At 34.6% G+C, this 22,649-nt stretch overlaps 3 protein-coding genes across 4 annotated transcripts; 2 read left to right on the top strand and 1 right to left on the bottom strand.

Moving 5' to 3' along the window:
- The first annotated feature begins 6,598 nt into the window (after positions 1-6,598).
- On the top strand, positions 6,599-12,306 carry LOC145558713 (plastidic ATP/ADP-transporter-like). Its single transcript, XM_081620029.1, has 5 exons — positions 6,599-7,647; positions 9,351-9,605; positions 10,060-10,203; positions 10,289-10,636; positions 11,596-12,306. Exons 1-5 carry the CDS (start codon positions 6,868-6,870, stop codon positions 11,953-11,955), a joined length of 1,887 nt encoding a protein of 628 aa, XP_081476155.1. The 5' UTR covers positions 6,599-6,867; the 3' UTR covers positions 11,956-12,306.
- A 4,038-nt stretch (positions 12,307-16,344) lies between these two features.
- LOC145558712 (root phototropism protein 3-like) lies at positions 16,345-18,417 on the top strand. 2 transcript variants are annotated; one of them, XM_081620026.1, is made up of 2 exons: positions 16,345-17,219; positions 17,786-18,417. In XM_081620026.1, the coding sequence occupies exons 1-2, from the start codon at positions 16,488-16,490 to the stop codon at positions 18,320-18,322; spliced, it is 1,269 nt and encodes a 422-aa protein (XP_081476152.1). In that variant the 5' UTR covers positions 16,345-16,487; the 3' UTR covers positions 18,323-18,417. The 2 variants fall into 2 exon arrangements, with proteins under 2 accessions (XP_081476152.1, XP_081476153.1); XM_081620027.1 differs by having other exon boundaries at positions 16,365-17,219; positions 17,807-18,417.
- A 137-nt stretch (positions 18,418-18,554) lies between these two features.
- On the bottom strand, positions 18,555-22,272 carry LOC145558711 (uncharacterized). The gene is made up of 7 exons (XM_081620025.1): positions 21,994-22,272; positions 21,216-21,331; positions 20,987-21,105; positions 20,748-20,910; positions 20,422-20,645; positions 20,008-20,332; positions 18,555-19,903 (listed from the first exon to the last, which is right to left on the bottom strand). The coding sequence occupies exons 1-7, from the start codon at positions 22,150-22,152 to the stop codon at positions 18,694-18,696; spliced, it is 2,316 nt and encodes a 771-aa protein (XP_081476151.1). The 5' UTR covers positions 22,153-22,272; the 3' UTR covers positions 18,555-18,693.
- Between the last annotated feature and the right edge of the window lie 377 nt (positions 22,273-22,649).

Raw genomic sequence — 22,649 nt, 5'->3', positions numbered from 1 at the left:
GTTGACTATTTGTCTTACATTTAGGGCTTGTTCTCATACGATTATTTTCACTTCAATTCAGCTTTAATAAGTTCAATTCAGTTCAACTCTTAATTTCCTTCTCTTATAAAATATTCATTTCAGTTCAGTTCAACTCTAATAAGTTTAGTTCAGTTTAACACATTTCAGTCAATGAGAACGGACCCTTATATTCCATAAGGAAAAAATAAATACATATAATTAATGTTGTAATATATTACTCCAATCACTTTGTCTTTAATTGTTTCTCTTCCTACTTTAACCTTGTTTTATCTTTTCAACAAATGAACAAGGACATATAAAGACATGAGGAGTTCCTTTCACAAAATTTGTAAGAAAATGGAATTAAACTCGAGATCATCATTATCTACTAATCCGTATTGAATAAGGTCTTATTCCTGCTGACTTATTTTCGAGTTAGTTTAGCTCATATTATTAATTAATTTTAGTTCATTTTAGTTCAGCTCATTTCAGTTCAAAAGAACAAGATCTTTAGCTTTGTAAGAAAAACTAGACAATTGATTCATTTTGATTGGAATGTTACAATAATTATTTAAGTAGTAGTGGTGTTAAGTAATCAGAAACTTTACCAACTACATTGGATTTGCAATTATAAGCATGATATTAGTCAAATTATGTAGTTTCATATGTGGTTAAATGCTCGCTCTATCTTCTCTAAAAAAAAACATAGTTTCATATGTGGCTGACTAAACCGTACGATCAGAATTGCTTATTCATGAGTTACTCGGTCGGTCAGGGGTTACCTAGTCAGTCAGAGGTTACTTGGTCGGTGGTTACTCGGTTGTCAGGGGTTAATCAATAGGTTAGGAGTTACCCAATTAGTGTTTTGATGTGAATCAGCCGACCACATGATATGTCCAGCCACACTGAAAACGCGTTGTGGTAAATTAAAATTTGGAACGAAAGAAGAATTCCATAATATGAGTAAGACCTTCTTCTTTTGAGTTGTTCAACTCTGTTCTGCTCCCCGGCCTTACCCTGTTCTGCTATGCTCTACCTTGATCTGCCTGTCTTGTTCCGTTCTATTCTGCTCTACAACGTATTGAAAGTCCGGCTCTACATTGCTGAAATATGCCCTGCTCTGCTCTGCTAACTTCTATTTTACTTTGCCAAGAAACTCAAAAGAACAAAGCCAGATTATTATGAGTAGGATTAAATTTTGGCATGGAATGATGGTGAATATTTGGAGTCATTGTTATTAAAATCCCGATTTAAATCTTAGAATATTACAATTTTACGATTTATGTATATCATATGATTCGATTTACGATTCTATCCGATTTTACATATTTTTCTTAACTAGCGAAATCCTTACAAGTAAAAAACATGTTTATATAGGTTTTTATAAATAAATATTGTCACGAATTGATTGCTTAATGGTTAAATAACTATTATCTATCAATAATTAGGTTTCAAACTCATAATTTCAATATATTTAATTAAATTTATATTTAACGTCATGATTATGCATGTCGGTAGAATCTTACGATTCTACGATTCGATTCTAATATTCCCTTTCGATTCAAAGTAGAATCCCGATTTTAATAACTTTGTTTGGAGTAGTGGATGGTGAAGTGGAGGTAAGAGATTACGTTCACGTGTAGTGAAGTCTTGGGACTTACTTTGCCCCCCAAAATTGAATGCCTCGAGGTTTATGTGATTGATTAGTCCTAGATGACTATTTTGTATTTGCCACGTGGATTATTATCTGTCGTACACGTGTAAAATATCTTCCTCACAAAATTATTGAGTGAAGAAAGAATATGCGCATTTCAAAAATGCTTCTTTGCCAATTGGCCCAATTGCCCTTTCTAGGTTTCCCTATCAATGTATTCCGAACGCCCATGTCCATGTATTGGGCACCTTATGATTATTTTTATTTTTTTTATAATAAAAGAAAGAACAAAGAATATTCATATCAAACCCAATAGAAAAGGTATATTCATATTCTTTGTTTAGTTTCACCATAAAATTTTAAAAATAAACAAAGTATATTCATAATTTTTCCTACACAATACAACATTGAATACGCTCATGTTAAAAAGAAACAACTTATTCCTTATACAGAGTAGTTGATAGGATGAGCGATGATATATTTATACAATCTTTAGAGTTGTGCATGTATATGTAAAATATAATTAAGGATTATTAAATTATAACATCAATTGTCAATTAGTGATTTTACCACATACTCCTGAATTGATATGATATTGATATTTATAAAATGTCGATTTACATCTCTAAAAATTCCATGCCTTATTTGTTATACAAAGTAACAACAAAGTTATTATTATCATTACTCAACAAATGTATTTTCTCCACTATGGTGTGGTCACTTTTACAGAGAATCAACCTGTACATAGACTATGCATGTTTCCTTCTTGTTAATTAGGTCATTTCTTACAAGCTCATCAAGGTATAAATCATCCTGTAAATTATAAGGGTTTTATTTATTTATTTATTTATTTATTTATTTTTTTATATAATTATTTTGATAAGTTAAGTTTATATGAAGTATATAGTCTTAACATAAAACTTGTCTAGCTTTGTGTATCTTTCTATACATTAAAAGAAAAAAAAAAATTCATACGTATACAGCGTACATGGAAAAAACAACGAACATTTATACCTCAAGTCATCACAATTCATAGTAACCAAGCAGGACAAGCACCACCTTTCTTTCTTATTCATCACCTCTCCTTCATTTCCGTACAAAAAACTATTTAATTAGTATACATGTCTTTTAGCAATAAATAAATAAATAAATGTTTCCAATATGGTTACGACATTGTCACATTTATCATCTTTCTTGAGCTCTAATATTTTCATCTTAAACTTGAACACGAACATTTATTAGAAAGGTCTTACATAACACAAAGTACTATGTAATTATGTAAAATAAATAAATGACATAATACTCCATTAAAAAGCCTACAACTTTTTTTTTCTTGTAGGAATATGTAAAATGAATAAATTAACCACATACAACAATTGTATGTGTAACCTTTACGCGTAACTAATCTATCCTCTCACAAGTCCTCCAATCCATTCTTTACCGAATCATGCTTGACCTTTCATCAAGTGGTTATTGGTTAACCTCTGAATCAGGACACAAAAATCTTACCATTATTACTAGCTAATTAGTTGACCAAGTAGTTAATGTGTTTGGTAAACAATCCTAATAACGTAGATTATTGAAATAGTTCTCATCATGAGGTGGGGCTTATGTGCCTTAGCTTGCTTGTATGATTAAAAATAAGGCTTTGTAAATATCATATCCCATATATATATAAGAGTACCATTAAATCATATATGGACCCAAATCTTGGTGTCATACTGTCATTAGTCACGTTGATCATGATATATATTCAATTCATACATTCCTAAGTTGCAATCTTCAACTTTTTAAACAATTTGACCAGGAGTCGGCGGAACCTAATCAACTTTGGTAGAACATGTAACATAAAGTCATATAATATTGGTACATTTGTTCATGCATGTTACACATCTTAGGGTCTGTTCTCATACGTTTATTTTCAGTTCAGTTAAGTTCAGTTCAGCTTACTTCAGCTCCTAATTTCCTTCTCTTATAAAATATTCAGTTTAGTTCAGCTGATTTCAGTTTATTAGATCAGGCTCTTAATTAGTTAAAATTTAGAACGATTTCATACATTTATATTAGGCCCTCTTCTTTTCACCTTAAAAAAATAATATTAAGTAAAAATAATTTCAGTTCAGGAAAAATAAGTGCAGTTCAGTAAAATTAATTTCAGTTTAGTAAAAATAATTTCAGTTCATTAAAAATAAGTTCAGTTCAGTAAAATTCAGTTTTTTTAAAGAAGAATTATAAAAGAAAATCAGTAAAGATAATTTCAGTTCAGCAAAAATAATTTCAGTTCAGTAAAATTAATTTAAGTTCAGTAAAAATAATTTCAGTTCAACAAATATAATTTTGTTTCAGCAAAAATAATTTCATTTAAGCAAAAATAAGGTGAAGCGAACGGAGCCTAAATATCGTCTACATTATTTATTTGTTTTGTGACTCGATCTCTATATACCAAAAATAATCTCAACAAATTTCCATAATACATATAAATATATAATAATTAATAAGTAATCAGGTAATTAATTTTAATATTGCATTGTTTTTTTTTTAAAAATAAATATATTGTATTATATCTTTGTAATTGTCAACAATTTCTAAATTTAGAAAGTGATTTACTAATAGCGCAATCATAGTCCAATAGCATTACGGAAAATAAGGCGTAGCTAGTAAAGTTTAAGAGAATGAATAGAAATTTCATCATTTGCATTAGAATATACAAAATATAAAGATTCCAAAAATGATTAACAAAAAGAAATAAAAGGAGTACATATCCTTATTGGACTCTATTTACCTCACCTTATAAAAATACTACCTCAATTTCTTATTATATTTACAATAATAAAAGTGTATTTTATATCTCACAAATACGAGTAATATTTTTTAAAATTTTTTTTTTTTTGAAAATGAGGTAGTCATATAAAATTAGTTTGTAAAAAATAATTTCAGTTTGACAAAAATAAGATGAAATAAATCGGGCATTAGTGCATGTTTTCCCACTATTGTCAAGGGATGGAGAAATCACATTGAGAATCGGAAATTTAAAGATTGGATTCGATTTTTTTGGTTAAAAACTTGTGCATGAAAGATGAACACATCATACAAATAAGGTTTGACAACTTGCTATCATAATCAACACAAGTAATTTTCACAGCAGCAATGCACCAAAAGTAACAACTTGGGTTGCAAAAAGGAAAAAGGTTTTGCGCAAGACCACAAAATAAGCAAGAAGTCGAAGAACAAATATCTCAGGCTAGTAGCCCACAAGGCATCTCAAGGGCATTTTAGTACACGGCCAAATGTCAAAATTAAATGGTTTTCTAGAAATAACTTAGAAGAAATTTATTTATTACTAGCCACCAAAATAGTATGGTATTCCTAAATACATGTAAGGTGGAAGTATTTTTCAAATTGAAATTTCAATATATAATGGTTTAATGGTTTTCTAGAAATCACTTTACAAGAAAATTAGTAGCAAGCTTTAAAAATAGTATTTTTAGATGCGTTTAAGTTGGAAGTATATATTAAATTGAGAAAAATTTGTTGCCTGATTTTAAGCAATATATTGATTAATTTTATAAGAGAAATTTAATGGTTAATGTCTTAGTGGGATGAGATATTGATAATGTCACACCATTATACGAACATGTGATACGCCATATAAAACACAATTTTTATAAGTAATGATAGAATTAAACTAACAAGTAGTTGATTATTTGTATAATATAAATAGTTAGAGTGTCAAATCTCATTTGACTAATAAAATAAATGAAAAATTAAAAAACTCCATAGTCTACACTAGAGCTGGGCATGGGCCGGGTCAGCACGCGGGCGGCCCGGGCACGGCACGAGGATGGCCCGGCACGGCACGGCCCGCTGAGTGGCCCGGCCCGGCACGACGGCACGCCCCTCGTGCCTCGTGCGGGCTGCGTTTAAAAAAAAAACAAAAAATGGCACGGCCCGGCACGAGCCCGTGAAATGGCCCGCCGGCACGGCCCGCAGCACGGCCCGTGGGTAACGGCTAGTTGGCAGCAGCTCTATTTCCCTCCAACGGCTATAAACGGCTCTATTTTCACCTATAAATACCACCCTCAACTTCCAATTCTTTCCACAACTCATCTTCTCATCTCATTCTCTTACTCTCTTATTCTCATATATTATAATTTATAAATTATATATATGATATATAGTAAATTATGAATGAACAATAAATATTAATATAATTTAAACAATATTTAATATAACTTAACTCCATAAAAAATTTAATAATTATTAAATTCAAATATTAAATTGTATAATTATTCAATTCAATTTTTTCTTTCATAAAAAAAATTCAAGTTTTTTTAAAGTTTTTTTTAATTGTTTTTTTTAAAAAAGAAAAAGAAAAAAGGGTAAGCCGTGGGCCGGCACGGTGGCCGGCACGACGGGCGGCCCGGCACGGCACGACCGGCACGGTGGGCCGTGCCGTGCCGTGGACAGGGAAAGCTTGAAGGCCGGCACGGCACGGCACGGCCCGCCTCCACCGTGGGCCGGCACGGCCCGGCACGACACTGTTCATGGCCCGCCTAGGCACGGCCCACGGTAGGCCCGGCACGGCCCATGCCCACCACTGGTCTACACTAATTCTTAGGTTATATGGTTTGATTAGGGACGAAAACCATATTAAAGTAATATTGCCAACACATTAACCACAATAAACATAAGAGAGTCATGGTAGTTATTAAGGTAACACATTAATCACATTATTAGTAAAAAAATTTATCATAATCATCTAATCTTTTTCATTAATCCCTCTGACAAATCTGCAAGATTTTTCTTCTGCTGCCCTCTCACAGTCCTGTCATTATTTTGTCCTATGTTTTTTAATTTTCAATTTTCTCCTCCAAAATTCCTACTCTATTTTTGTAAAACCCCTTTATTTTTCATCTAAGGGTTTTTGGCTTGTCCATTTCTTTCCCATTATAAAGTTTGCTAATTTAATTCACCAAACCCCATATTCCTTCTGAGAAGCCTAAAAATCTTCTCAGCCACCTTATCACCACATCTCTTCCCATTTTCTCTCTCCTCAAAAACAAAATAAATTTCATATCTTGAAATCCCAATTTGGGTTTTCATCATTTTTTTCAATTTGTCTGTAATTTTTTGTATCTGGGTATTTTTCTTACCAATTTTTTCCTGCAATTTTCATTTGATTTTGTTGAAGAAAACAAGGGGGAGGGAGAGACATGGAGGCTGTTCTACAAACAAAGGGCCTTCTTTCTCTACCTTCAAACCCCAAATTAAGGGTATTCAAATCACCTCAAAGTAGTTTAATTAGGCAAAGAATCAGCACCCCAATTGCCCTGAAACCTAATCCTCTTCAAGGGTTTTCAATTTCTTCAAATGGGTTTCAAAAATTTCATGGGGTTGTGTCAAATTCAAAAGGGTTTGCCCAGAATTTGAGAAATTCCCCAATTTGTCGGGCTGAGGCGGCTGCAGCTGCTGCTGCGCCTGATGGTGGTAGTGGTGATGAAATTCAACAACCAAAGTTTTTGGGGATTGAATTAATCACATATAAGAAGATTATTCCACTAGGATTAATGTTCTTTTGTATCCTATTTAATTACACAATTTTGAGGGATACAAAGGATGTGTTAGTTGTAACAGCAAAAGGGTCTAGTGCTGAAATTATTCCATTTCTAAAAACTTGGGTTAATTTGCCAATGGCTGTTGGTTTTATGGTGTTATACACTAAATTGGCTGATGTTTTGCCTAGGAAGACATTGTTTTATACTGTGATTCTTCCCTTCATTGCCTTCTTTGGTGCTTTTGGGTTTGTCTTGTATCCTATGAGCAATTATTTCCACCCCACTGCTCTTGCTGATAAGCTTCTGACCGTGCTCGGACCGAGGTTTCTCGGTCCCCTTGCTATTCTGAGGATCTGGAGTTTCTGTTTGTTTTATGTCATGGCTGAGCTATGGGGGAGTGTGGTCATTTCTGTGCTCTTTTGGGGTTTTGCTAATCAGGTGATTATTCCATTGAATTATTACTATTGTAGTTTGATTAGTTACTGTATGCCTATTATGTATATTCTAATTCTAATGTTTATGTTCTGCATCTTTGATTCTGGGTGATACTTGAATGACTGTGGTATTTATTTTATTTTACTCTGTATTTTATTCTATTCTATTTTTGTGCATAAATGAATTTTGAATAGAATTTAGTAGATTTTGACAATGAGATCTATTTGTTTGGTATTATAGTTTGGTGTTCCATCATTTGTTAATAAACAATGAGTTGTTTGGTATATGTATTCCTGATTTATTGTGAAAATCAACAATTTTAAAATTTTCCTCACCTTATGTGTTTTGAGTTTTACAATTTAATTACATGCCTTGTTCCACTGTGTGACAATATGTCAGATTCTTGCTGAGTTATTGGTTGACTAATGTAGCTTTGAGGTGTACTTATCATGCCTGTTCTAGGATTTTTTTTTTTAAAATATATTTTTTTTAGTATTATTTGGTAGTAGATGCTTTAGTGATTGTGACTCATATTGTTGCTTCTGGGTCAAGTCTATTTGTGGATTCTTATGGTGTAAAGTATTGAGTAAGTCTTTTGTGTGAGGCATCAAAGTTACCCCTTGAGGAAGTTTAATGTCACGAGGTCACCCTACGAGTAGAAAGTTATCTAGGTTACTTAGTTAATTATATGAGACCGTAAGTCGTTTCATACAAGATTTTGCAGTTAACTTTAACTACTCATGTGTCATGTCATGTAGAGGAATATTGTGCTGTAATTTTTGTAGACTGTTAGTCTGTTACTGATAGGATTTGTAGCTGCACTTTTGTACTTTTGCTTGTCTTCATGATGCTAAGTTCTTTGTTAAAAGGTAGTAACATTTTCTTATGATGTTGTATGTGATTTTGATTATCTACCTTTTAAAAGATAAAGATTGTAGTATTTGAGATTTATGTGTTGCCACCGGGGGGGTTGATCTTCTTCTGAATGAGGGGAATTGACTTCTTTTCACCATCTTTAGGAAGGCATCTAAACCTCCATTGAGTGTAGATTATCTGCTCAAGGCTGTGATTAATTGGATGGTAATTATTTTGTAAGATGTGGGGTTGGACACTTGGACCTGACTATCTATCTTGGGTATAATCCCAATTAGCTTACTGTCTTTTCTCTTTCCACCTTTCTTATTTGTTAGTGCTTTAATTTAAGAGAATTGGGGTATACTGTCTCTTTTAATGGGGGACAGTGCTTTTAATTTTGAAAGAATGGCAATTTAGTATCCAGTCATTCTTCATGCTGGTCTAAATCTCAAATTAAGTGACTTAATACTTACACTCCTTTCAGAATGGGTAGATTTTTGAGAATATCTGTCTGCGATCCCATCCTTTTAGCTAGTTGTTCAAATAGACACCGTCTACACCCTCTTAGTTAGTTGTTCATGGTAGACTGGGAGTGATGACATATATTTTGAACAAGCTGACTTCCTTACAATTTGGAGCCTTGAGTTTGCTGTTTCTTTTGCTCAAATGTGTGGAGATTTACAGTCATGTCGTCACTTCATTTATTTTTTCTCTGTGATTAGATCCTTTGAGAATCCACTAGGGAAATCTTTGTTGCTTTGCTATCAATCAAGTATGGATATGGCTTCCTTTCTTAAATTTTGTTCAAAAATATATCTGCAAATTCTTACATGCTTTACTGTCACTTGCAGATCACTACGGTTGATGAAGCTAAGAGATTTTATCCTCTGTTTGGGCTAGGAGCTAATATTGCCCTCATTTTCTCTGGACGAACAGTGAAATATTTCTCCCAACTCAGGCAAAACTTGGGGCCTGGTGTAGATGGTTGGGCTGTCTCTCTTAAGGGTATGATGAGCATTGTGGTACTAATGGGCCTTGCTATCTGTGGTATTTACTGGTGGGTGAATACATTTGTACCGCTTCCAACCCGCAGCCAGAAGAAAAAGGTAAGTAAATTCAATGAGTAAGCAGTAATAAATCTAAATTTGTCCTGAACATTTTATATTTAGTGCTTGCCTTTTGTTATCTATGTACACAATGTTGGTAGTTTCACAATTTACAAAAATCAGGACGATCACCATATATGAGTTATTTGGCCTCTCTTTCTTAGCTGATGCACCTTATTTCTGTTCTTGAACTCCCGAGATTAGTTTTCTCCGACAAATCTATTTTTAACTTGTTTTTCAGATTTTTATGCAAATTATTATACCTGTTAAAAGCTGTAGGATTGCTTAAAGCTCTTTCATAATTGTTGCATCTATTTCGCTGTCCTTGGGTGTCCCCAAAAAACAATCATCTACAAAACAAGTGCTTTTAGATATTTTAATGGCTCAGGACTTCAGGAGGATGAAAAGAAATAACTGATTCTTATATGACCCTTTTTGTGACATAACTTTACAGGAGAAGGTCAAAATGGGAACAATGGAGAGCTTGAAATTTTTGGTGTCGCAAAAGTACATTAGGGATCTTGCTACCGTTGTTGTTGCTTATGGTATCAGTATTAACCTTGTTGAGGTTACATGGAAGTCAAAGCTTAAAGCTCAGGTATGGATTCATTTACAGTTGACATCTTTTATGCACTTTTACTTTGTTGTCTGTAGCTGACTTCTCATATCTATATTTGATGCAGTTCCCTAGTCCAAACGAATATTCTGCTTTCATGGGTGATTTTTCAACGGCAACCGGGATAATGACCTTCACAATGATGCTTGCCAGTCAGTTCATATTTGACAAGTTTGGTTGGGGAGTTGCAGCTGCCATTACACCTACAGTTCTTCTCATTACAGGAGTTGGTTTCTTCTCATTGATTTTATTTGGTGCTCCACTTGCACCAATGATCGGATCCATTGGGTTGACTCCTCTTCTAGCAGCAGTTTATGTGGGTGCCTTGCAAAATATTTTCAGCAAGAGTGCAAAGTACAGTTTGTTTGATCCTTGCAAGGAAATGGCTTACATTCCATTGGACGAGGACACTAAGGTTTGTTCTGCTGAATTCTCTAATTTAATATCGTCTTTGTCTTTTGGATCTTCAAATTTCTTTTATTTTGGTGAAACGAGAGTCCAGAGAGATAGTTTCTGGTTCTGTACTCAGTCCTGAAAGAAAGGAACAATATTTCATGCTTCTTTTGGAAGAGGTGTTACTTGAAGGGGAATGTATAATGGGGTGGGTAAGCAAACAAATTTCCATATATGGGCAAACAAGCAGAAAGGTAACCTCCACTTGAATTACTTGGAAATACTAGAGGGTTGTAAGTGTGTGTTGCTCTTCACCCTTATCTCATCTCGTTCGATTTTTTCGCTTCATTTCCTCACCTTTCCATTAAGTACTGATTTATTTAAAATAATATTGAAGAATTATTACCTGGACTTGCTTATGTATGTTAAACTCGGGTATCAGTGATTCAGTGGTTTCGACTTGGCTATTTTATGACAATATCTCCCATATTTCGGTGGACCCATGTTGACGCCTTAAGGATCTGACACACGTTATTGAGGTGAAATAAAGTGTCCTAGTAACAAACCCCCAATCTCCTAAAAGTAGAACAGAGCTCAATTACTCTACATGTGAAAGCTGTATTCTTTTAATTCCTCATCATCAAGGACAATACTAGTTAGACAAAATTGATACAAGTTTGATTTAAGGGTAGAGAGGAGAGCGAGGGTGAAATGTAGATCATATTATCTTAATAACACAAAGATTTTCTTTTTATTTCAATATTCTACTTTGGGAATATACCTTAAAATTCTCTTCCTCTTCGTTAATAACCCAACCTCACAGCGGGTAATATTTAATGATATTTGAAAGTAACACCCTTGTAACTTTCCAGCTAACCCTTTAAGATCTAATATATGGAATATTACTTACTCTACACACTTTTTTTTTTTTTTTCTTCTGGTGGTTCTGCATTATTAACGTCGTATACAATGCATCTGCAGGTTAAGGGGAAGGCAGCTATTGATGTTGTTTGCAACCCACTTGGAAAGTCAGGAGGTGCTCTAATCCAGCAGTTCATGATCTTGACCTTTGGCTCACTAGCCAACTCAACTCCATACCTTGGAGGAATTTTGTTGCTAATTGTCACCGCATGGTTAGCAGCAGCCAGGTCATTGGACAAACAGTTCACTGAGTTGCGTAGGGAGGAGGACCTCGAAAAAGAGATGGAGAGAGCTGCTGTTAAGATCCCAGTCGTGGCTGAAAACAGCAGCGAAAACGGTTCCCTCAGCAGTGGGTCCGATTTGAATCCAACAGTTGGTGACTTGCCAGGCAGTTCATCTGAGAGGCTCAAGTCCCAGTAAGATTATAATTATTTATTAGCTCTATAATTTATCAATGCAAAAAACACAAGAAAGAAGAAAGAGTTTGTTTGGTTGTAGAATTTGTAATAGAAAGTGAGGATCTGAAAATAATCCTACCAGCTGGAAATGCTGAGATTGCCTCAAGAAGGCGCTCCTGTTCGTTGAATTATAGGTAGTTAGATAGATTGGCTGGATTAAGGTGGTTAAAATTGAAGCTCCTAAAAAATTGCTGGCCTTCGCCGCAGTGTAGAAGATTTTGGTGTATTTCATAATTTGATGACTATATCCTATTTTGCCCTTTAAGGATGAATATCTGCTCATGCTTTTATAAATCTGGTCAGTTTTTGTGCACATCATTAGTTCATGATTCATTATTTTTTGACATTCATCTTTACATTGAAAGCAGAGCTCAACTAGGTCAGTGTCTTGTGACATTTGTACATGAACATGTTTGCTTCATTAGATGATCAAGGTGAAAGTGTGAAACTAAGTAGTCTTAGCTATCATAGCAACGGCGACAGAAACAGTCTGATTATCTTTCATTAGGGAACAAGTTTTTTCAAACGGATCTTCTAGGGGGGTATAGAAATATTGAAGAACGATTACTGACAAAAAAGGGCGTCTTAACATACATGTAGGAAAACATGTTCATGTCATGTACAATTATCACAAGACGCGGTCCAGTTGAGCTGTTCTAGTCATTTTCGCAGGATACTACAAACAATCAACTCAGAATAAATAGACGCGACGTTATTATAACAGCTACACTACATTGAAGTGGGATCCTTATTTTCATCACAACAACAAACTGGTTTTGCATTGAGCACAGAGGAAGGATCTCGAGATGGCAGTAACTCTGTAACTTGCTAGCGAGCCTGAGAGTTGACACGCGGTTGGGATGGCTGAGGAAGATTGGTACTGTGACTGGATTCTCGCTTTCTCAGGTAGAATGGTGTGTTGATATTAGCTGCAGAAGATGCGTAGGAAGACAAGTGTAAGAAAAAAGATTTTAATAACCAAACAAACAATGGAGAACGGGAATTTTTTATTTTTCCTAGAAAATGTTTTTTTTTTTTAAACTAAAACAAATGGAGCCTAATTTCTTTTATTATTTTTTTCTTTGTTTAAAAAAAATCTGCTGGTTTTTTTCTCGCTTAGCTTAGCTAGTAAAACTTTTGACAGTATCAGAAATCAATAGCTTGCGCTCATAAATTTGATCCAAGTTTTGACATTAATTTTTTTTATTTTTGGTCAAATTTCTTGCCTTTGTAATGCAACTTTTTGACCTTACTTGTAATTTATTTTTCCTGTTTTCCATTTTTGATTTATTTTTAGTTCATCTTGTGGTTTTTACTTTTTTTTTTCTTTTCAATTATTCCTATTTTGTTTGACAGACAATGTTTTGTCAATTTTTATTTTGTTTTTCTGACTTTAAATTTGGACAACTTTATTTTGCTATCTTGGCTTCTTGCCCTCTTGATTATGTTTGTTTTAATCTACATTAAGGTCAACTAAGCTTATTTGTAGTTGAAGAGGGGTATATGTATATATTAACTTTTCTTTCAAAAAAAAAGGGGTATATATTGACTTGATTTTAATCGGCATTTACTAGCATTTTGTCGAAGATGAGAGTCCACAGAGTGTTAAATTATACCGTTCATAGTGCTCCGACTTGCTCCACCTTCCTCACCGTTTCAAAGTCCCTTGTCTACGTCTCCGCGTCTCATAGTCCTTGGTGGTTTTCATCTTTCAACAACATGTTTCAACTCCGCCTGTAAATTTTCCGCTGTCAGTCCCAAGCTTGAATAAAGAAGGGTTATGGACTTATGGTAGGCTAGTTTCAACCAGTGTAAAACTTTATCACATCCCATAACATGAGCCAAAATGGTATACGAATTACGGAATAATCATTTTTGGTTCATGTAGCCAAATCTACTTTTGGAACTAAAGCTTTAATTGATTGTCCTTATGGGTGTACCCTATGCCGACTTCAGTTCCTTTTTATTTATGTGTTTCTTAAACTTATAACTCTTGGTTCTTTCTTAAAACCGTTACTAAATTTTGGTTATTTTCTTGTAATAACTAATAAGGAGTCCACTACCAATTGTGTACCTATCATTCTTAAAAAAAAAAAAAAAAAACACAAATAAAATTATAACACTAATTTTTGGTAAGCTTGCTTAAGACCTTTGATAGAGTATAAAATATATTCCTGGGCCTTAATCATCAGCTTAACCTTTTGGTTGAGTTGGTCCACTAACATGGTATCGGAGCCAGTATGACACAAAGGTCACGAGTTCGAATCTCATCCGCCCCTCCTTTAAAGTAAAATTTATCACTATGGCCTTTTTATGCTCCTTTCGATTGTATTATTAGTATACTAGTCAACTACAATAATACAAAAAATAAAAAATTTCTTATGTCATACTTTATGTTTCCCTTCCAAAACAAAATAATACACCAAAAAATAATAAAAATATGATTCTATCATGAGCTTTGTTTATGCATGGTTTTTTTATCCATGCATTAATATCCTAGAGCATCGTTAAATACTAATCTTAGTTCAGTATATTATACTTTGTTCTTTTATATTTGCAACGTATTTCTATTTAATGAGTAGCAAATTTGTTACAATATTAATTTATTTGGCTAATGATTTCTTCTAACTCTCTTTTCATCATACGAGTTATTCTTTCATCTTTCAATTTGTAAATAATGTGTATCTCTTTCACGTTACAATTAAAAGAGAACGGAGAAAGCATTCATCATATGGGTTTAATGAGCGCTTGGATTATGTTTGTCCAAAATGAAACCATACCTAAAGTACCTCATTATAGACCCAATAACTCATCAACAAGTCAACTACAATAATAGAATACTTTCACGAGACTTAATAATATTTCTTCACGGGAGATCCAAACATAAACTTGCCAGATCATTAAAGATAGATAACTAGTCCTATATATCTATATCAAAATTGATTAAACATAAGTTACCTTGTGAAATTGTGAATCATCAAAGATACAGTCGTGATTATTTGATCATCTGAAATTATGTTGAATTGACTAGTTACTAGTTAGTCCCACTGGCCCACCTATAGTATTATGTTGAATTGACTAGTTACTAGTTAATCTTGATCTATAAATAGGTCGTTTTAGTTTGTATCATTTTTATCAAAATATTCTTCTTAGATGATTGCGACGAAATAGGTAGTCTAATGACTAATGAAGACATGAGGTAGTCTATTTCTCATGTTAAGATTGTTTTGATAAAATCGCTTGTTTACCTTTACTAATCATCTTCTAAAACTGCGTGCTTAAAAAAGATGTGTTGTAAGTAAAATGAAACGGAGAAAGTATGTCATTGGTGTATTTTAAATAGTGTAATGAAATTGGCCTTACCTTGCCTTCTACTCCCAAAGTCCCAAATGCCTAGGCTCTAATTGAATCGGCATCACTTATCATCTAACTAAGTTTTTAGTTATTTTGTCAAACATTTAACACAATCATAGTTTAATGAATATCTATCTCAATCATTTGTCTCTTGATTTATGGAAAAATTATTTGTAGACAAGTTAATTATACCAACAATAGCCATGTACAAGTGAAAAAGTTGTCCATAGACTGTCAATTGATTGAACGAATGACCCTATTTTATTTAGACCCATATATGCTCGAATAATTAGGCCCCATAGTACCCAAGATTCGACATCGGTAATTGCACAACATGTACGAAGTATTAGATCCTTATAACTTGGCCCCTTAGCTCCAAGACTCAACCGTAACAAAGACTGCAAATAACTTACAAGATCTGGGATCAAATTCCGTCTATATATCACAGTATTAGGTAATTATACATAACAAATTACACATAACAAAAATAACTTCCACCGTTAAAAAATTGGAATATTGATTTACATGGGAGTTCACGTGAATCCATAATTAGACAGCATAGAAATATTGGCGTTATGCCAATCATCCCTAGTCCCCACTAAACGTTTCATTTTCAAAGGGTTTGGAATTTTAGAGAAAATACATCACTCACATTATCTTTTTGTGCAACAACTTTCTAATTTTCCCACACAAAGTGATGGGAAGGAAGAAAGATAAGAATACAATGAGGTAATTTCTTAAAATAGAGCCCAAAAATATGACAAATAACAATTAATGCAATATTCTCCATGTCTATTTCTTACTTAGTATTACAAAGAACAAAACCCCTAAACTCTATACAAAAAATAAAACCCTTGTTTGGATAATGACTTGAAGGCAAGGTAGGCATCTTACATTGTCTTTTCCTTTCTTATCTTTGTTGAGCTCTTCTTTATCACCCATCCTCCTCAACTAATTCATTCCATAAATACCCTTGTGGATTTTGTACAACATGTGTACTTTTCGAGGGGTATAATCGTCTTTTCACTCCTTCGAAACTTGTAAACATTATGTGCTATATAGTAGTCTAGGTATTTCTTTCTTTTATGTTATGTTACACATTAGTAACACACACACTCACCATATAGTAGAGGCCAAAAAATGAATAATAGGGTCACCTTGTCGAAGACCTCTGCAGGCAACCCACCGCAGTTGGCGGGTGAGCAATGGTTAGATGATGCTTGTATTCTTGACATGGACTACTTTGTCAAGACACTTTCCGGTATAAAGTCTAAGGGGGTACGCCCTGACCTTGTTGGCTCGATCATTGCTCACTACGCGTCTAAGTGGGTTCCTGAACTATCCGAGAGTAGGGATGTCATGACACTTGAGGGGGACGACCCATCAGCCTCCCCTGAGTCCGTGACATCCGCTTGGAGGAAGAAACGCTTCTTCGTCGAAACACTTGTAGGAATCCTCCCCCCGGAGAATGACACCGTCCCATGTAACTTCCTTCTAAGGCTACTAAGGGTAGCCAACATGGTTGGTGTTGAGCTCACCTATAAAGAAGAGCTAGAAAAAAGGGTGTCATGGCAATTAGACCAAGCCACATTGAAGGAGATTATGATACCGTCTTTTAGTCACACTTGTAGTACATTGCTTGATGTAGAGCTAGTCATGAGGTTAGTAAAGAGGTTTGTGGGATTAGATGAAGGTGTTAGGAGTAGCGCGGCCTTAATTAAGGTGGCTAAGTTAATGGACTCGTACTTAGCTGAAGTCGCGATGGACTCAAATTTGAAGTTGGAGGAGTTCATTCAGCTTGCTGGTGCCCTCCCTGCCCATGCTAGAGCCATAGATGATGGACTATATCGCGCTGTTGATACTTATCTCAAGGTAATCTTTCATAGCTCCTTTTTTGTGTTTTTGTGTATTTGTACGGAATACTAGCCTTTGTTTTTGTCCTCTCATTTATGTTTTAATTATCTAATTCCTCCCTTTTTCAGCAAAATTTCCTGTCTTATTTAGTTTAATGCACAACATTTTTCCATCAACATATGTTAGCAATTTCAGGTTGTACATAGTTTCTAATAAGAGTTTATATTAGTATAATCAATATAATGTCTCACATATTGACAACCAAACGCGTACTTAGGCAAAAAATAAGCATGATTTAGTATATGATTGTCGGTTGATGTATAGATATAGTGATATGAAAGACAGCAAAATTAATCAGTAATTTATATTGTGTGTCCTACAAGTGAAAATGCCAAGACATAATTTTGTGGGGAGGGAATAGTAGAAGAGCCCAAAAAATTATTGCCTGTTATTACTGAAACAGAATCTTTTCTGATTAAAAAGAGTCCAATTTTCTAATACTGCATTACAAATTTACAACTTTACAAGTAGTGCTGGTTTTTGGTCTCTTCTGAATGATATACATATTGTTTAAAAGTTATTAGACATTTTTTGTGGGTGTACAGGCACATACTAAGGTAACAAAGCAAGAAAGGAAGCTTTTATGCAGATTAATTGATTGTCGAAAACTCTCTCCAGAAGCATGCCTACATGCCTCACAGAACGAAAGATTGCCTGTTCGAGCAGTAGTGCAAGTCCTGTTTACAGAACAGAACAAGATTTCCCGGCAGCTGGACTGGAGTGGCCCTATGTCTATGGCTAGAAGCCCGAACTCTAATAGGCATGATGCACCAGGCCGATGTCAGTCTAAACGGGAGGTTTCAGTCCAGCATATGGAGATCAAGAGGTTAAAGGAGGATGTTGTCAGACTTCAGAACCAGATAACTACCCTGCAGAATCAGCTGGAAAAAGTGGTTGAGAAAAAGAAAGGGTTCTTTAGATGGAAGAAGTTCATTTTAATTTCTGGCTCAACTAGTGTTACTGATGTAGGAAAGAGGGATTTTGAGGAAGTCGGGTTTGGAAGGCATACCCCTCTTACCAAGGGCAAGAACTCACACAGATGGAGGAAGTCTCTATCGTGATCAATTCAAGTTTCTTTACTCTATAATACGAAGTCTGTTGTTTTAATTACCATCAGCATAATAACACTGATTTATATATTTGTTTTTCTTGTTAATTTGTACGAAATACATACGTCTTCTTGTAGGCCTACAAGGCTACAAGTCTTCCTGTAGAGTCAAAAGTTTGGATATGTCAAGTAATGTATGCCATTCAGAAGAAAAGTAAAGTAGTATTACCTTATATAAGACTATGTTTATTAACAACAAGCTGTTATTCTATATATCAGTCTGAAAAACAAACTGACAATGAAATTTAAGTTCACACACAAATGAATATCAACCTCAACAAACAAAAAGAATATGGAAATAATTTACATTCCAAAATTTACAACTTAAATTTTGACAGCCTTCTTGATGGATTTGATGGATGACTTGAGGAAGTTGTCACCAGCTGAATGATAATGATTCTCATCAATATGATAGTCTTCATCATCGTCTATCACGAGTGGCTTCTTTCTTATGCAATCCACCCCCTTTCTCATATTTAATATCTTTGAAGGAGAAGATGGGAGTTGCCTGAAGAACCTCGCGCTCTCAGTCCTAGCAATCCCTTTATCTTTCCCTCCTCCAAAACTCTTCTTTGCTTCACTCTCAGTCTCAGAAGAAATGGATCTCCTTGCTCCTAAACTCTTCCTTGCTTCACTTCCTTTGCTAGTAATATCAGCCTGATATGATATGGATCTTCTTGGAGTGCTCATTGCCCTTGGTTTTTTAACTTCAGCTGAAACAATTTCTTCCTTCTTTTTATCATTCTTTGTTTCATGGCTTCTTGGCTCAACCGAAATGGATCTCCTAGGAGTGCTCATTGACCTCGGTTTACTGGTTTCAACCTCTACACCCTTCTTCTTTTCATCAGAAACAGGAGGTTTCAGGACTTTTATCTCCTTCTGTGGGAATTTTTCATTGAGCTTTTTGATGATTTCATCAGTATTGCTGCTAGTCTCGGGTTCTTGAGCTACTTTAGGAGGGCTAAAATTCAAATTATCTTCGCCTTCTGTGTTTTCCAGCAGCAAATGCAACCATTTCTCTACATTGCCTTTCCCTTTCTCCTTCCTCGATTCCTCATCATCATCATCTACTTCTCGAACAAAGGGGAATTTGACACTTAACTCCTCCACATTATGACTTGTTTCTTCCTCTTCTATCTCTGGGCCTAATGTAAGTCTCGGTGTCTCTTCTGTTTCTTCTTCTATTCTGTTTTCTTCAATCATCAAAAGGGCTTCTTCTGACAAGTTGTGTTCTTCTTCTAGGAACTTCCTTAGCTCCTTGTGTGAAGGTGTCTTAGACTTGATCCTCGGTAAGTAGATTAGTGTTCGGTCTTCTTTCTCCTCAGCAAAAGCATCATCAATATCAGTCCTTGATCTCTTCCTTGCCTGTTCCCACTCTGGCTTTATTTGTTTCTCAAGTTCATCCCTTTGCTTATACTTCTTAGCAAGCTGTTTCTCAGCCGAGTTACAAATTGCCATTTGCGCTTCAAGTCTTGCCATGAGTGTGTTGGTTGCAGCCTGGTTTAGCCTCAACTGTTCTTTGTAAACCACACTCCTACAAAAATTCACAAACAATATGAATTAGAATTTAGGATTACAACCAAAAGAAGTTCCAAAAATTCCCAACAAATGTGCAACAAAAGAGGAAAAAGGCCTTACTGATGCATTGCATTTCTGATCATTTTCTCCAGCATTGTTCTGTAAGAAGATTGAGCCTCAGCCACTCTACGACATTTTTCAGCCCGTCTTCTACGTTTAATCAATGCTAACTCAAGCTCTTGAATTGTCATCTTTTCTTCCTCATTCTTTAGCTTCAATTCAATCACTTCATCATCCAATCTTTGAATTTCTGCCTTCATCTTATTAGTCTCTTCTCTCCGCTTCAACGAATCTCTTGCCATAACTAAGGCTTGGTAAGGGTTTGTAGCCATATCAGGCATCTCATTCTCCTTTGACCCAGCATTCTTCGATTTCCTCGAAGGAGCTATCATTAGACAAACAAGTTACACAACAGAAACAGGACTAAAAAAAAAAATATTGAAAAAGCTAGTTGATTATGTGCTAAGTTATTACCTATCATAGGAGTAGTAGGCCTATGCTGTCTATTGACATCTAATGTTCTCAAAGTTGAATCAACAAATTCTTTTCGAGCACGAGCAACAACAGCAGCAGGCGCTAGGCCAAGGTGCTCTTTCGACTCCATAAATGGTTGAGGAAAATTATGAGAGTCTACAGTTTGCATATCATTCAGCTCTTCGTTCTCACCTGCTGCAAACATCCACCTAAATGCCCTATGCCTACCAAAACAAATTACATGTTATAAACAACATTTTATATCCTAGTCCAAAAATCTGAAATTAAAATCACAGAAAAAAGGGATAATTCATCAATCCATTCACCTAAAATCCGAATTCGACGCAGCAAAGACAGATAAAAACTGATCAATAGATATGCCCAACTGCAAATCCCACCAAGGTACTAAAAATTCCAACTGATTGTGCTTCCTCTTGCGAACTTGCCATTGAAGTATCCTTAAATTGCTTGGTACAGTCAATCCTCCTCCTACATTTTGTACCACAATATGTCATATAATATAGAAAATTGTAATGTACACACAAGTAGAAGATGTGTTCTGTACTTGAACAAGGGAACCAGTGATCGATATCCCAAGCGAGTGGGGAGGCGGCATCAGCATGAAGGTAGATGACATTGCCATAAGGATCAACCCGAAACATGGCCGGATCAAAGCCGGCATTTCTAAGAACAATTACCACAAAAAAACAACATAAGTATTAGTTAAATATCTTGGAATTGTGGTTCATTTAGTTGAAGAAAGAGTAAAAGTTCTTTGGTAGAAGGGTTATTACCCTAAGTGGTTGAGTTGCTTCCATATTATACTAACAAAGATTCTGTAATTGGCTGTTGGTTTCGCTTGTGGGTCGATTATAGGAAACAAATCATCTAATTCCTCTGCTCTTGATGCCTAAATCAACAGATTATATATTCTTAATAAAACATCCAAACATACATCATCAATGTTCAGAAAGAAAATTAAAAGAAGCATACATTTACAATAACCCAATAAAATTAAGATGATTTAATCACTAAAATGTATAATCATGTACCACTACATATTGCGAGTTCAAGTTACACTATTAGCGTGACTATTAAAGACGGAAGAGAGTAAACTCTACAATAACCTAATAAAATTAACTAAAATGTGGAGTAAATTTTATAGAATACTACCCATTATTCTGTCAATATTTTTTTTTTAGAAATGCACGACAAAATCACGGTATCAAGGTCGTCAATGTTTGATTTAGCTAACTATTTCCACTAATTGACGATGCAGCCCATTTCAATTTCCTATTGTGTAACCTGCCCTGTATATCATTAATCAATTTTGATAACAATTCGGAAAGTACAATTCAATATTCCAAAATCATATAAACATATTAAAATTAGAAGCAAAATTAAATCAATTATGCAATATCTAGAACCAACAATATCTAAAAAAAAAAAAAAACCATGTTACAAATCCAATCAAATCAATTATGCAATCACAAATTCATAACAAAACACTCTAAAATCAAGAAAATATAATATTGCTAAACAAAATTGTTTAATTTATAATTTATATTTTACCTCTTGGGGATGTAAAGAATAGGGAGTGAAAGTAAAAGGAGGACCATGACAATAAGGACTAATACTTGTATCTTTACAAAGCTTAGCGTAAGCTCTTGGGTACCCAAGGCTTTGATCCACAGCCAAATCTTCCTTACCAAACGCGTACGCCACCGACATTTTAATCGAATCGACTCGAATCGAGAGAGGTGTATCACGAGGAGTATGAGTTAGCTAGTACAGAAAGTAAGACAGGAAGAGTTAGAAGTGAAGTAAAAAAAAGATGCAGAGGAAGTCAAGTGTTTTGAGGAGAGAGAAAAAAAGAGTAACGGTCAGATTGATGTTTTAAAAAGTGGTTGTGGGGTGTAACGTGAAATTAGATAGATAGCGGTGGGATAGTGTAACGGCTAGATTTTGTGACCCGGCTCAGGGAATTAAATATTGGAATTATTACTCATTATTTTTGTTTTCTTTATTTATTTCCTTTTTAGTTTTTATTATTGAAATCTTTCTTTTATTTATTTTAATGTGGGTTGTGGGGTGGGGGGTTAAATCAGAAGATTAGTGTGTCCTAGCTGGTTGGTACTACTGTATTAATTAGGCAGTTGTGTTTTTTGAAAATAATTAAAGAGTTTTGAGATCTTATTCTTTACTAGTTTTTGAAAATTTTCATCTTA

Source organism: Chenopodium album, chromosome 9 (assembly GCF_948465745.1).
Source record: "Chenopodium album chromosome 9, dcCheAlbu1.1, whole genome shotgun sequence".
Lineage (NCBI taxonomy): Eukaryota > Viridiplantae > Streptophyta > Magnoliopsida > Caryophyllales > Amaranthaceae > Chenopodium > Chenopodium album.
This window is presented reverse-complemented; position numbering and strand designations above follow the sequence as displayed.

Excerpts from the sequence above, each read along its gene's own strand:
- LOC145558713 (XM_081620029.1), top strand. The coding sequence starts at position 6,868 with ATGGAGGCTGTTCTACAAACAAAGGGCCTTCTTTCTCTACCTTCAAAC. Across the intron at positions 10,204-10,288 it reads AGTCAAAGCTTAAAGCTCAG|TTCCCTAGTCCAAACGAATA; the intron begins GTATGGATTCAT and ends TATTTGATGCAG. Across the intron at positions 10,637-11,595 it reads CATTGGACGAGGACACTAAG|GTTAAGGGGAAGGCAGCTAT; the intron begins GTTTGTTCTGCT and ends ATGCATCTGCAG.
- LOC145558712 (XM_081620026.1), top strand. The coding sequence starts at position 16,488 with ATGAATAATAGGGTCACCTTGTCGAAGACCTCTGCAGGCAACCCACCG. Across the intron at positions 17,220-17,785 it reads CTGTTGATACTTATCTCAAG|ACATTTTTTGTGGGTGTACA; the intron begins GTAATCTTTCAT and ends AAAAGTTATTAG.
- LOC145558711 (XM_081620025.1), bottom strand. The coding sequence starts at position 22,152 with ATGTCGGTGGCGTACGCGTTTGGTAAGGAAGATTTGGCTGTGGATCAA. Across the intron at positions 21,106-21,215 it reads AAGCAACTCAACCACTTAGG|AAATGCCGGCTTTGATCCGG; the intron begins GTAATAACCCTT and ends AATTGTTCTTAG. Across the intron at positions 20,911-20,986 it reads TCACTGGTTCCCTTGTTCAA|GAGGAGGATTGACTGTACCA; the intron begins GTACAGAACACA and ends TACAAAATGTAG.